General features: G+C 44.0%; 2 protein-coding genes across 4 annotated transcripts; both read left to right on the plus strand.

Moving 5' to 3' along the window:
- The first annotated feature begins 1,262 nt into the window (after nt 1-1,262).
- On the plus strand, nt 1,263-2,952 carry LOC120837812. The gene has a single exon (XM_040207418.3). The coding sequence runs from the start codon at nt 1,268-1,270 to the stop codon at nt 2,285-2,287; it is 1,020 nt and encodes a 339-aa protein (XP_040063352.3). The 5' UTR covers nt 1,263-1,267; the 3' UTR covers nt 2,288-2,952.
- Nucleotides 2,953-3,443: 491 nt separating this feature from the next.
- LOC120837814 lies at nt 3,444-10,629 on the plus strand. Of its 3 annotated transcripts, none has more exons than XM_042291773.1 (8): nt 3,444-3,984; nt 4,356-4,619; nt 5,277-5,351; nt 7,582-7,802; nt 7,953-8,112; nt 8,257-8,355; nt 9,195-9,315; nt 9,828-10,629. In XM_042291773.1, the coding sequence occupies exons 1-7, from the start codon at nt 3,798-3,800 to the stop codon at nt 9,290-9,292; spliced, it is 1,104 nt and encodes a 367-aa protein (XP_042147707.1). In that variant the 5' UTR covers nt 3,444-3,797; the 3' UTR covers nt 9,293-9,315; nt 9,828-10,629. The 3 variants fall into 3 exon arrangements, with proteins under 3 accessions (XP_042147707.1, XP_042147706.1, XP_042147708.1); XM_042291772.1 differs by having other exon boundaries at nt 9,195-9,254; nt 9,828-10,628; XM_042291774.1 differs by lacking the exon at nt 9,195-9,315 and having other exon boundaries at nt 3,445-3,984; nt 9,828-10,626.
- The last annotated feature ends 4,813 nt before the right edge of the window (nt 10,630-15,442 follow it).

Below are 15,442 nucleotides of genomic sequence, written 5' to 3' on the forward strand. Positions count from 1 at the left end.
CGTGAATGTGCGAGGCTGGTTAGGTAATAATAGACAAGAGTAATTATTTGAGGGCTCTACAGTGATTATTATTTTGAAGAGCGAAGCGCTGCCACTATGACCGGACGAAATCCGGACAAAATTTTCTAGCGCAACCAATGACTATGATAAGTGGGCAACCATGTTCGCCGATTGCGCGCGATTTCGGTTACGCCAGACTGCGCGACTCGCGATGCATGATATCCCTTTGTGATTGAACGGTGCTAAGAGGAAACGATCTCCTGGTTCGTAAAATGAAGCGACAGAGGCGAGCATTTGATGACGTGTGCGACCGACAGAAGAAAAGAATTATTGCCGAAAACGTGCGCGACCATCTTGCGGACATTTTTTCTAAGTCTGCTCCGGACGAGAGCGATGGAAATTCTGCGGTTGACGGATCAGACGACAGCAGTGACGGAGCCAGGGAGGGTCTGAGCGCACCGCAAGTCGACGATCCAGAGATCCTTGCGCGAGCACATCAGCTTCCGAAGAAACTGAAACTCATTTGCCAATCTCAAGTGCAGATGAGTTTACTTTGGCAAGCGAGCTGGCCACCTGGGCACGTGAGACCAAAGCCTGCGCATCCCATCTTAGCAAGCTTTTAAAGATATTGAAGAAGTATCACCCGGAGCTGCCTAGTGACGCAAGAAGCCTAATGGGGACACCAAGATCTTGCAATGTGAAAAACATGGGAGCGTCCGGCCTCTACCCACTATTTCGGAATCGAATCGTCACTAAAACGAATGATGAGCTCAGGCAGCATCACTGGAGACACCATTTCGTTGCTCATCAATGTTGATGGCCTGCCTATAGCGAAAAGTTCCAGCAAGCAGTTCTGGCCCATTCTTGCATCTGTCGTCGAAAGCTGCGATCCTGAACCTTTCGTCATAGCTCTGTTTGTTGGAGACAAGAAGCCGGAGAACTTGGATGACTACCTTTACCGATTTCATTTCGGAGGTTAAGCACATTGCTGGAAGAACACGTGACCGAGGGCGGAAAGGAGTGCGTAGTTCGAGTGCATGCGTTCATTTGCGATGCGCCCGCAAGGGCATTTCTGAAGTGCATCAAGGGCCATGGGGGATACTTCAGTTGTGAAAAGTGCACCCAAGAAGGCACCTTCTCTGAAAGCTGCCGGAAAGTAATTCTTCCAGAAGTCAGCAGCCCCCTACGAACAGACGAGTCGTTTCGAAAGCAGGATCAGGAAGGGCACCATCATCGACAGTCCCCATTGGTCGAGCTACAGATTGGCATGGTAAGCCAATTTCCCCTCGACTATATGCATTTAGTCTGCCTAGGCGTTATGCGGAGGCTTCTACTTCACTATTGGGTGCGGGGACGACCTCATCGATCAAAGCTCCCACCACGTGCACAGACTAGCATCTCAACAATGCTCATGAAACTCCAGAGACACACCCCTCGGGAGATGGCTCGGAAGCCCCGGAGTCTTCATGAATTAGAGAGATGGAAGGCCACTGAGCTACGAAACTTCCTCTTGTACTTCGGTCCTGCGGTTCTAAAAGACCACATGGAGAAGCGCTACTACCAGCACTTTCTCAAACTGAGCATTGCAGTGTCAATCCTGTCAAGCCCACGACTCTGCCATGAGGAGATTGATTCTGCAGAGAAGCTGCTTGAAGAGTTTGTTTCTGATGCTGGGGACCTGTACGGTGAAGGCATTTACGTGTACAACATACATTCTCTGCTGCATCTTACTGCTGATGTGCGGAGGTTCGGTCACCTTGACTCCTTCTCTGCGTTCCGGTTTGAGAACTTTCTGGGTCAACTGAAGCGAGATTTGAAGTCACCAAATCGACCATTACAACAGATTGTAAAACGCTTAGAAGAGCGCAGTCATGCTGACTTGCATCCTAGAATACCACCGAAGCAGCAGGCATTGTTGCAAAAGCCGCATAATGCCGGACCAGCACCTCCAGGATTTAAGGGAGAGCAGTATCACAAGCTAGTTCTTCAAGGCATGGTTCTGGAAGTGAACCTACCAGACTCATGTTTTCTGATGGAAGATGGAAATGTAGTCGTCGCAACAAATGTTGTGTCCCGTGATGGAGAGATCAAGATCTGTGGCCAGTTTTTCAAGAGATTAACAAACTTCTATGCCGGCATTGTTGACACAACTGGACTGTGTACTTTCAGGGCTTCTCAGGTTTCGTCTGCAAATGCTTTGTGGACTGTTGAACAGGTCAAATCAAAGTGCTGCTGGCTTCCTTGTGGGGGTGAATTTTTGGTTAAGCCACTCTTGCACACAGGATAGCTCAGATAAGCAATATCTGCCGTAAATGTGCTCTCACTTATAGTGTTGTTTTAATGAGTATATAATCATCACGAATAAAAATAAAGTGTGTGTGCTAATGTCTTTGGCATAAATTATGTCTTTATGCTAATAACTGCTAGGGGATTTTTAAGGACATTTCTTCTGATTATAAGGCATCTGTAGGTTGAAAATTGAGGGATTAGAAAAAAGCTGCTATAAATAGAACTGTTTATATGATGGAAAGACCAAAATAGAAAAGCTGTAAGGTGAATGTCTAATAAAAGGTTAGTTTTCTTTTGCTCATGATGTGTGCTCACTACTTTAGCTCTTTAAATGAATGATAATGTGATTATCCTTTGACTTGGTGATTACACGTAACTATTGTCCCAACTGATAGATATCCCAGCTAAGATGCCGCAAGTATAAAAAGACTGAACACTCTACGCCAGAGGTACACAACCTTTTCGGGACTGCGAACCCCCAAAGCTTCTGAGTGCCCTCCGGCGACCCCCGCCTTAACTATTTTTGGAGCTCTCCGAGGCTCTGTAGCCGCCAGACATTTCCCCACAACCTCCAGTCTGTGCACCTCTGCTCTACACAAGTGAAAACCACTATGTTGTTAGCAGGTGTCTTGCGAAACGCAAGAAAGACTTGGCAAACTTTTAAATATCAATTTTAAGACCAGCAGGATCAAGGTGTCAACTGGCAGGCTTTAGAAGTCTTGAGAAACAGCCAACTGGGGTGTTTTGAACACAATACACTTTGTTTGCTTCCTTTTCTAGCAAAGAAAGAAAGCCCATGAAATATAGGGTGGTTCAAGCCACCAGGCTCGATCTGAAATGGACCGTAAAAATCAATGCCTGCACGTAACAATCTAAACTTTTCGTCAGCGGTGTATTTCACAGGTCGGTTTTTTCTTGTAAAATTATAAAGCGTAGTTCTCGTTCTGTAAAAAATAAGGCCAAGAAACTTGCCAGGGTCTACGGCGGGCAGCGACGTAAACGAGAGGGGTTCATTAGCGGGATGTGTTTGGCATTCGTATCGATAGATGGCGTCGGGAGCAGCCTCCGAAGTTGCAGCCGACCAGTGAAAGAAAGCAGACGACACGCAGACGAAATCCGTTGACAGCAAAAGCGCCACCGTTATACAGACACGTTTTTTTTACTCTAAGTTTTGCTTTTATTGTCCGCATTTATTTTTTAACCGAAGGTACATTTCAAAAAGATTATGCCCATTTTAACAAACCACGGTGGTCACGAGCCGTTGCGATAAGGAGGGAGCGCCATCTATCAATACAAATGCCAAACACATCATGAGTTTTCTTTTGTTTTAGTTTTAGTAATTTTCACCTTCATAAACCATGTACACAGCATTCATATTTTATTTGGTTTCATCAATATTCGATTCATGTTTGATTTGGTTACATCACTATTTGCACACCCCTAATCTTGTTACTTCATAAAACTTGTAGGTATGCTCTTTACTGACGGTCTCAAATTGAATTTTCTAGATGTTCTCGGTCGCCCATTTTATGAAGACTGATGACGTGGCCGTGGTTCCAACACGCTGGATTAAGAACGGGACAGCTCCCTGGCCACCGTTTAAAAATACTGCAAAAGTGAACAGTGCAGTGAGGGACAGAACGGAGCCAGGCAAAGACTGGCCAAAATTTGCCTGCAGGGTCATGTCATATACAGGTAAGCTCCGCCCTGAACGCCATTAGTTTTTTTTTTTCATTCTGAAGAGAGCACTGCTCTATTGAAAGTTATTACAATCCACACTTTCGCAGAATCTACAAAAGAGAAGGGGGTTTGGTTGTGAAATAATTCTTAAAGTACATATCATATCTGACTCCCTTTTTTTAGTTACTATGGTAACGGTACTATAGACCTCCCACTGCCTATGTTAATAGGACACATTGGTAACAGCTTGATAGCTACAAAAAGGCAGCATATGCTTCATTAGCAGAAGCTACGTACAGCTTAGACAAAACTCAGCAAAATATAATGCCTCACATTCAACGCACATTTTTTATTAATTCATTATCTACATAACATCTGACTTGCAGACAGTTACGAAGTTGCCCGCAAGAGGTCCATAAAGGCGGAGGAAGAGTCCGACCTTACATCGGAAGCAGAGACATCGCAAAAAAGAATACGGCGACCTCCGACATTTTTCGATGACTACCTCACTGACAGCAGCGATGAGGAGGGAGTAACTGAAGAACCACCTCCAGAAGGTGACATTGAATTTCTCGCTGAGCCCCCACCGCCACCACCTCTTCAAAGAAAAAGTGGAGCACATTGTGGAGGAGCAGGCCAAACTGATGGTGGCAAGTCCTTTTTTCTTACACGTGTTTTGAAGGAAATGGTTTACATGAACAAATACTAGTGATAAAGTGAAATGCACAAGGTAATCAAAACAAAACTACAGATCATGTATTTCACACTTCGAATGTTTGTAATCTAGAGTTGAGAAAAGGCCTTCCTAGACCCACGTGCAGGCTGTTATGTACACAGTGCGACACTTTTAGCATGAACATGACATCGGCGCTTTTTTGTGCTTTGCTCAAGCTGTGAAACCCTTATGGGCCCTTTTCACCGCATTAGTAATTTTGGTGATATCACCTGATTTGTGTAAGTAAAGCGAGTAAACCCGACGATGTTGTGTTTGTGCTAACAGCGTCGCATAGTGTACAGTATGGGCATGGTATAGATCAGGGGTGGGCAAACCGCGGCTCGCGAGCCGCATGCGGCTCTTTGCTGGTCCAAGTGCGGCTCGCGGATCCCTCGTAAGAGGACTCCCCCCCCCCCTTCGCCCCTTTCCGCGTTTCCCCAAGAAAAAAAAGAAGAAAGGATTCCAGAATAAAGCACACTGCAGCTTGCAGTTTGACAGCCTTGTACTCCCATCCAAGGAAATACGCAACTGTGACATAGCAGTTCAACTGCTCATCCTTGTTATTACTTATGCATTGCTTGTGGTTTTTCAGATGACTTGGTGTTGCCCAAAGGAAGACCAAAAAGTGCATCTTCTTTGAACTGCTCTGCTGAACCTTCAAGCAAAGGCAAGTATATTTTGTGACTGACAGAAGAGTTAGGATGTATGTGCACTTTTGACACATGAACCTGTAAAAAGTAACTTCACTTAGTTACAAGTTTCTGGAAAATGTACCTAAAATACAGCAGGGGTGGAATAGCTGTACCATTTGCGCCAGACGCATATGTCTGCGCCATCCTGAAACATGTTGTGGAAACTGCGCCACAGCCAATACCTCGTGCCATTATGCACCAAAAGAATTGTATTTTGTCTTGGTTCCGGTTTTTATCGACCCGATTCGCAACAATGAGCGCATTTAGCTTGGTCGGCCTTGCACTCCTTTGCTCTGTTTATTCTCCCTGTGTATCTCGAGTCAGAAGCGCACGAAAAAAATTGGGGGTCAGACTCCAAGCGCTACACCACCTGCTTCTGGATTGTTATCCTTCAACCATAAGCGGTTAAAGGGCAACTCCGCTCAATTCCGAAGATTTCGGGATAATGAGTGATTTCGAATTAAAAAGCCCTAGTAAAACACACTACGTTGTTTGCTTTGCGAAAAGTGGGCTATATATTTTTAAATCTAATTTTAAACACGAGCTGAAATCGAAACCGAAACTTCGGCTCTGCCCGGCAACATTGGCCTCGGGCCGCCAAGTACATGGCCATCACGTGGTACGAGATGTCACGTGATCCTCGGCCCAACGACGGGCGGGATTGGGGCGGGCGTGTGGCAGGCGCGAGTGTCGTCTGCACCGCACTCTTCGCCACGTTTTGGTGTCTACGGCATTCGACGACGTCTGCACAACTGCGGCATAAGTCTGCGCACATGGTGTCCGTGGTGTGGATGAAACTCCGAGAGACAATAATCACAATCGGTGAGACGACGACGGCGGTTGTGACGCGGAAGACGGCGGTAACGGCGGGCGGCCGGACGGCTCCCAAGAAACGCGCTGCGCGGGCGCGTTACACCAATCATGTGGACACCGCTGAGCGCCGAGAGGCAACGTTGCTGACGTCATGCGCTACGCTCGCGCGGAGAAGTGAAAACAAGCAAAAGGGGGCCATGATAATGACGTTTAGCTCAATGTTGGCTCCGCCCATGCCATAGCCTTGACTGCGCTGTTGGTTGCGCCTGATCGCCCGCTCAAGTCAGCCGATTTCGACAACTTGGCGAGTTGCGAAGTTTGCCGGACCGTTTAAGAAACATTTAGACAGAACTGCGTCGTAACATTTCACTCGTGGTCTTCCTAGGCGATACTGAAGAGGACTGCATTGTTTTTTCAAAACCAAAAATGAAGCGGAGTTGCCCTTTAAGCACGTCAGCAGAAGTGAGGTCGAGTCGTTAAGAGTCAGATTGCCTGAGGCTCTGCGGCCCGGGATCCAGACTTCAGCCAGTTGAAGACAGGAGCAAAAGATTCCTGTTAGTACTTCATCGTTAAAAGTTGGAACCGCATTCCCACAAGATAAATCGTGATTTGATAGAACTGAAATGCGGTCCAATCCGAAACCTTGCCGGCCAGCAGCTCTCATGCAAGCGGTAGATCTGCTTGGCATACTTTAACCTTGCTCCTGCTTATCGCCTCGAATATGATAACTACGCTTAATCATAGTCTGCTGCTTCGTTATTGAGTTACACAATAGGATAAATTCGAAATTTATTGCCCTGTTCCTTCGCGCAACTGCACGTTCGTTGCTTGCGCACGTCACGTGATTCGCGCATGTAATTACTAAGACATAAACTGAAGTGCAGTGAAAACTTATCTGAGCTGCTCCTAGCCTGCTCCAGAATGTAGGTTCAGCTGCTCCCGTGGCTCCTCCCAAGTACATTTCATGAGTTCCAACCCTGTACAGATACAGATACCGAAAAATGAAAGTACCTAGGTTTTTATGTCAGGTACAACAAAGGTACCTAGATACCGATTTCGAGTTACTTGTACCTAGGTGCTTTACAACCCTGGCTGAGGCATGTCCTGTTTAAAAAAAAAAAAACTTTAGCCTTGTTGCTTTGCAGCATTGATGCATGCTGCACGTTGTAAGAATGGATAATTTGTTTGTGTAATTAAGCTAAGTGCTTCGGTAACGTGAGCAACAAGAGAAAAGTTTCTGTATCTTTAATGCTCTTACAGCTTTAAGCGATTAAAGTATTAACTCCTTGTCACCTTGAAAATGAATAAAGGCTTGTTTTTTTATCATCTTTATCGGAACACTCAATATTGATAAGGTTCTAACGTATTGCTCTTTTTTTTTTTTTTTTTTAGCTTTGGTCACAGTTCTTAGGGAACTTGAGTGTATTAAGGCACAGTTGACAAGCATGGCTACAATGTTGGCCAGAATACAGATGCATGTGAATGCTGATGACCCTACTGCCATGGCTGGTCCAGTCCATCCAGAAGACCTTCCAGTCTATCCAGTGAAGACAAGAGAGGAATTTGCCTTCCTGGAGGCTAGCTTAAAAAATGAAGCCATTTTTGCAAAGCTAGTAAGTTTCAAGTTGTTGTGCGTTACAGCCAAAGGTTATTATCCAGAACATACATGTACTGAAATAGTCATTGTTTTTCATCTTTCTTCTGTTCTTTGAGCAAGAGAAGCTTTTATGTGTGGCTTATTGTGGATAACTTTTGATTTCTAGGTGAAAGAGCTTGGCCAAATTGGAGGTAGAGATGTAGCCTCTACAACAAAAACGGTGTTTAAGAAACTTGTCGGAGATGAAGTTGCCGTCTTCTACAACAGAACCGGGCGAAACGGAAAGCAAGAAGCCGGGAAACTGAAGATCTTTAGCCTGATCTATGGTAAGAGTAATGTTTTTGTATCACTGTCTACACTATGGAGAGTAATGTGCTTGCATGCACCCGTCTTTTTTTTTTTTTTATTATTAAGTATTACTTTACAGTGATCGTTATAAAACTTCTGATAGCTGTGCATATTTTTTTCAGCTGCTGTACGTGTAACCCGCAAAACTGCAACAGACGACGAGATGGGCCGCGCCATTGGTGATTGGCTGCGCTTCGCCAACGTCCGGCTCCGTGCTCAAGGCAAGCAACAACCTAATCTTTGCAGGAAGGATACAAATACATTGAAGCTGATGATTAATCTAAAAATCTCCTGAGGCTTACAAAATGAAGAATGTAAACCATGCATGAGATCTGTAACACAGCGAAGAGTTCTATTGTACTATCGCTATACATTGAAATACAAAGAAGAGAGCTTGTGGCTTTCTACAAATGCTGCACAAACTGGCCACGAGCCAGCGAAGCTTGCACATGTGTAGTTCGACCAAGGACACTAGATTAATCTCCAACTCTTGAATGCCTTGACTGGTGCCTGGTGTGTAAGCAGTGTACTGAAAGTTATGCGCTTTGTGTTCATATTGCAATGTATTGCAATAGTACATGCTCACTTGTATCATTGCCCCTCCCAATCAAATGCACCAGCAGAAGCAGTGAGCACAACTACAAAATAACGAAGGAAGCTTTGTTTACAATAATTTCTTATTGGAAAAAAGTAAAAATTGGTTTTCTAACATACAGAATGTAGCAGCCGAATAAGAAAGTTCTGCACTCAGCTTGATTTTCTTTGTCTTGCTTTCCTAGAAAATAGGGCAGTAAAAGTATTTCTGACAGCCGTTTGTGGGACTGATTGTGTGTTGCTATTGGGTGAGGCCAGCTGAACATACAAGATGACAACACAGAGAAAATTAGACAAACACGATGCTGGACTAAACTGTTTAATGGAGTGCATTTTTATTCATTTACACAGGAGCAGGTTGGCCCCAGACGGGGCCAACTGGTTCTTTTGTAAATAAAGTATGTGGATGAAGTTAGTCCGGCATTGTGTTTGTCTCATTTTCTCTCTTCCTGTTTTTGTGCTGTAGGTTCATTTGGCCCCATCGACAAGCGCTGCACCAACAAGCTCAGCTCCGGGTCGTCACAAGGTGTATTTTGTCGCGTGTTTCAATGTTGGTTTGCTTGAGCAGGAGGACTGACAACTACTAGGTACAAGTGACTCAACAACAAATTAAAGGATTTGATAGCATGTTGGTGGGAGTTAAGAAACAAACAAAAGAGAGACACTTATGACAAGAGATGCCACGGGTGTACAGTTCAACTAGCAACATCAATAAACTACCACAAGGCATTATTTTATTTTTGCTAGTTGAGAGATGTACCTGTGTTGTCTCTTGTCATAAGTGTTTGCTACTTTGTTTGTTTTTTGCAATCAATTCACTGTTTTAAGCACTTGAACAAGATTGTCATTTTCTTTTAGTTCGTAGTTATGTGGGAAATCAGGTCAGCCTTTTTGCGGCTCTATATGAACTCTCTTTCCCACTAGGATATTTCTAGTACACCCTAATTTCTTGAGGGGTTTCCAAACCTGCAAACCATTGTCACAAAGCTAAATTTCGAATTAAGCTACACTGTTATGTTTTCCACGTATTATGATCATTTGCCACCTCAAATTTAGTTTCCGGCACTCTGTATTAATTATTTTCTTGTTTTGTTTGCAGCCAGAAAAGTCGAAAACATCCCATCGACAGAAACTGTGGTTTGACTTGGGAAGATGAAAATCAGTTTGTTTCAATTTTTTTTTTTTCTGTCTAGTCCTGTTCTAGACTTTCTTCAGCCTATTTCATATTCTATTGTCATATTTTACTTTTTAAAGTGGCAATAAGGCTATTTAATGTCTCGACTTCTGTTCTAGTCTAGTGACAGGCTTTACTGTGGTTTGACTTGGGAAGATGAAAGTCTGTTTGTTTTAATTTTTTTTTTCTGTCTAGTCCTGTTCTAGAGTTTCTTCAGCCTATTTCATATTCTATTGTCATATTTTACTTTTTAAAGCGGCAATAGGCCTATTTAATGTCTCGACTTCTGTTCTAGTCTAGTGACAGGCTTTAGTCAGTCCTTTCCGGCTTTTCTTTAATACGATACCGTTTTAGTAATCAAGTTTTTCTAACTGCTTCTACACATGGCAATTGTATATAGTGCCAGCTGGACATAAAAGGATTAGAGAGAGATAAGAAAGACACACCGTTGGACTAGCAACTGTTTAATCAGATCATCTTTTTCTTCATCTACGTTGAGTTTCTCTTCTTTTTTATCTACACTGCATTTGATTTAATTGAGGAGTTCCTTTTCTTCTAGTCTTATACTCGAGCGTCTCCTCGTCTTCCATTTGTCCACCATGGGTGCGGCCCCTCTAAGATACTCACCTTCCTTGTGGTGTAGTGCGATGGAAGGTATACCCACACACTTGTCCGCTTTTGCGTCAATAGCAAAGGCCTCCAGGATTTCTCGAGTGAACTTGTGGCGGTTTCTTGCCAGGATGTTTAGGCTAGAAAAGTCTGGTACACACAGGCACATATGACAATGGGCAGGTAGGTGCTCTGCACGCTGTGGTGGCCTTCACCGAAGCTGCATGTTCTCTCGTCTAGTCACTGATGCACCTTCCCTTCTGTCCAATGTAACATTGACTACATGACATGGGATTTGGTGCACAACCTCCTTCTCACATTTGGTGTACTTGGCAGTTCATTTTCTCCTTGTTGGCCCTCTTGTTTACATGATGAAAAATTGCACACAAAGAGACAAGGGAAAAACACAGAAGTCAGAGAGGCGCATACTCGCAACTCTGGTATATTAAGTGAAGAAAGAAAAGATGAAGCACGATTCATGACGGGGGACATCAACACCAGGGGGTAAACAGTTCAGTCATAGTGAGGTGTTCGCAAAAAGGCAACTTCTTCTTCGCTCAAAGCAACCGACGGCTGACTAACGCAGAGATCGGTCAGACTCAAGATGGTGAACGCATCGAGCACCTCGCGCGTTTGTTTATCATTAAAGTGCCCAATGATTGAGATTTTTTTCTAAAGATGGTGTGCAGATAGAGGTCTTACAATGCACCAAAAGGTTGACCTCATACAGTTTATGATCGTGCTCTCGCAGCCAGTCATTCAAACACTTTCTAGTCTGTCCGACATAGCATCTTCCACAGGGAAGAGGAATGCTGTACACTACGCTCAATGAACGAGGAGTGAAAGGCTGCACATGTTTTTTGTGGCGCGTGTCTTTTTCGCTTTGGCGCAAACCTTAGAACAAATTTGTCACATCTTTTTAGAGGCTGATAATACTACGGGCACACCATACCTACTTACCACTTGTTTTAGATTATGCGATATCTTGTGTAGATACAATCTAAAACAAGTGGCAAGTAGGTGTGCTGTGCCCACAGTAATATCAGCCCCTAAAAAAATATGACAAATTTGTTTAAGGTCTGCGCCAAAGAGAACAAATTATAAAAAACACGTGCCACAAAAAACATGTGCAGCCTTTTTTTTCCTGTTCATCGAGCGTTGTATACAGCATTCCTCTTTCCTGTGGAAGATGCTATGTCGGACAGACTAGACAGTGTTCGAATGACTGGCTGCGAGAGCACAATCATAAACTGTATGAGGTCAACCTTTTGGTGCATTGTAAGACCTCTATCTGCACACCATCTTTAGAAAAAACCTCAATCATTGGGCGCTTTAATGAAAAACAAACGCGCGAGGTGCTCAGGGCGTTCACCATCTTGAGTCTGGCCGATCGCTGCGTTAGTCAGCCGTCGGTTGCATGAGCGAAAGAGAACTTGCCTTTTTGCGAATATTCCTCTGCGACTGAACTCGACCCCCTGGTGTCGATGTCCCCTGTCATGAATCGTGCTGTCTGTCTTCTGTGTTCCTTCCTCGTCTCTTTGTGTGCAACTTTCCATCATGTAAACAAAGGGACCAACAAGGAGAAGACAAACTGCAAGGTATCTCACGAGACCAAGCACACCGAATGTGAGAAGGAGGTTGTGTACCAAATCCCACTGTCATGTGGTCAATGTTACATTGGACAGACGGGAAGGTGCATCGGTGACCAGACTAGGGAACATGCAGCTTCGGTGAAGGCCACCACTGCAGCAGGGGACCTACCCGCCCATTGTCACATGTGCCGGTGTGTACCAGAGTTTTCTAGCCTAACCATCCTAGCAAGAAACCGCCACAAGTTCACTCGAGAAATCCTGGAGGCCCTTGCTATTGACGCAAAGGCAGACGAGTGTGTGTGTGTGCCTTCCATCGCACTACACAACAAGGAAGTTGAGTACCTTAGAGGGCCGCACTTATGGCGGACAGATGGAAGATGAGAAGATGCTTGGGTATAAGATTAGAAGAAGAACTCCTCAATTAAATCAAATGCAATGTAGATAAGAAAAAAAGAGGAAGTGAAACTCAATGTAGATGAAGAGAAAGATGATCTGATGAAACAGTTCCTAGTCCAGCGGTGTATGCCTTTCTTATCTCTCTCTCTAACCCTTCTTTTATGTTCAGCTGGCACTATATAGAGCAATGAGCCAACTAGCTCAGCTTCAAGCTTCACCCGCTCTAGTCACCACTTCTACTCAGTTTCAAGCTTGTTTCTGTAGTACATACAGATTTGTCTTAAGTTATTGGCTTGTCATTTTAACAGCTGAGTCTAGCAGCATCCTTACTCGTATGTATATGCTTTTGGTTTAATTTGAAACAATAAATGTTTTAGTACATGTACCTGACTGATTTCATCTTTGCAAGGGTAGTAAATTGCAATTATTTCGTCTCAATATGTGCTGTGATGAAAAGGAGCTTGTTAATTCTAGCGTTTTTGTTAATAGTGTGCAATATTGTGCCTTTCACAAACATTCTTTTCCTCAGTTAACGGACATGCTACGATCAAGCTTCTTCAAAAGGTGCATACAGTCAATTCTCTCCCGTTATGTGTATTGCGCACTGGAGTCCGGTGGTTCATCTTCTGGAAAACATTGCTATGTATGTGAAAAAGGACCTCCTCGAAGACCCAGGACGCAATATTTTGTTGCAAGTCTTAGCTTTTTCAGCCCTCAGAAAAGCCATGTCTGTAGTGAAACACTGCCTGTCGTTGGGTTTCAAGGAGGTTCCTTTCCAACACCCTTCTTTCAGCTTTGACTACCTGCAGTTTTGTTGGTATGCAAGTTTATAAAACATTAGATTCACATCAAAGAAAATGGTACTGCTACACTAGCAGAATATCCACAAAATGTTAGAAAGAACTTTTCAGTTGAAGACAAAAGTATTGTAATCAGACGCAGTTGCTACCCATGCAGTTCGCCTTGTTCACAGCAGAGGCGTAACTGCATGGGTAGCGGTTGCGTCTGATTTATAATATTTTTGTCTTCGTCAACTGAAAAGATCTTTCTAACATTTTGTGGATATTCTGCTAGTGTAGCAGTACCATTTTCTTTGATGTGAATTTAATGTTTTACAAACGTTGCATACCGGTTGTAAAAGTGTTTCTCGAATGTTCCTTCAATGTTAATTTAACGTTTTGCAAACATTAAATTTATGTTGAAGGAATGTTTCCTGTGTGTTCAAATAACGTATGGAAAAACATTAATCTAACGAACAGATAAACATTGTGGAAATATTAAATAAAATGACATTAAGGACATATTTCAAACATTTGGGCCAAACAAAAAAATAACATTATTATAATGTTTTGGTGCTACCTGGGTCACCCCCCCTCCCCCCCTCCAAAAAAAGAAAAAAAAGATCTGTCCATGATGCAGAGCACTTGAGTATGTACCAAAACACTGAGAAGAGGAGGACACGAGAGAGTGTGGGGACGTCGGAACACAGAGCCCTGGTTGGAATGACTAGTGGGTAGACCTAAAGCTAGTATACCGATATACTCCGTTTCATCTTACGTTGGACCCCGAGCCAAAGCTACGGACCGCCAGAGCCAATCAAGCTCATGTTTAGAAGTGACGTCAGCTTGTTCCTCAAATGCGTATCAGCGGTATCAGTGCGCGGGTTGCAATGGCGCCGGCAGGAAGGTATAGGCGGGCTCACTGGGGATGGACCGATCGCATCTGCTGTTTTCGATTAGCATACCTGACTTTGTGTAATGTTCTTCGCTTATTACGGAACGCTGGAGCATTCTGGAGTTGTGAGATCGACGCGCGACGGTTTCGTCGCCTTTCTGTGTGGGATAGGCTTACGCAGATAGCTTTACCCGTCGAGCAGAAGCAGGGTCCGCAGAAGCCTTTGCTTTACTTGTGGCACACAGAAACCCATCTACACGTTTTAAGTCACTCAACAATTCAGGTAAGCGGTAACAATCGAACCTTGACTTTAACCAAAACACTCTTGCTTGCTTGGAAGTTCGCCGCATACTCCTGCTCGCATGCAGAACGCGCAGGCCAGGGTTTTATAAATCGGTAAATAAAAGTGAAAGAGCAAGCAAAGTGAGTGTTTTAATTCATAGTTTTTGCTGCAAAACCGAGCGTGCGTTAACAATAGCTCCTAATGTGACCGCCACGACGTGGGGAAACGTTTATTAACGCTATAACTCTCGGAGAGCGAGTGACGAATCACGCACGGCGGTATAAAGCTATTTTGTTTCTTTTCTCCAATTCCACAAAAACCATGCGGCATCGACGAATAAATCTCCGCTTCACGGCGCAACCAGACATGTTGTCAATGGATGTTTTCTGTTCCATTCACTACAATGGCCTACCAGCTCGTCCGTCGTGATCCCGGTGAACACAGCCTTCTGAATCCACGAACGTTTCAGAGACGGCACCAACGTGCGAAGGCCCCATGAGCTTCGAACTGTGCGAATTCGCACCTAGCGATGTTGGCCCCAATTATTGTAGTAAACGTTCAGCTCAACTTGGCACGCCTCTTTTCCAAGCGAGGTTTTAGCAAATGTCATCTGGAAGCGAGCGGGTGATGGAAGTACCGGCGCCTTTGACGGAGACATGCTTGACGATGCCGCAGCCATTACGCAAACAACAATTTGTCACGTTGCATCTTAAACATGGGCAAAAAGTATTTGTGAAGTTGAAATGATTGCTTCCAATAAACATTTATCAGAGTTCTACAGAGTGTACCAATAACTGTTAAATAAGAAAACTTCTCTTTGGAAGAAACATTTTTTTAAGATCACGCCATGAAATGGAAAGCAAACCTGAACCAAACGCATGAAGAAACAAACACAACGGCAGCGTTGCTAACTAAAAGTTTAATTTCTCCGGACATGCTACCTAATTTTGTATTAAATATCACCTTTGAAAGCTCTTGTGCACCCC

This window comes from Ixodes scapularis, unplaced genomic scaffold (assembly GCF_016920785.2).
Source record: "Ixodes scapularis isolate PalLabHiFi unplaced genomic scaffold, ASM1692078v2 PGA_scaffold2__306_contigs__length_199485367, whole genome shotgun sequence".
NCBI classification, from domain to species: domain Eukaryota; kingdom Metazoa; phylum Arthropoda; class Arachnida; order Ixodida; family Ixodidae; genus Ixodes; species Ixodes scapularis.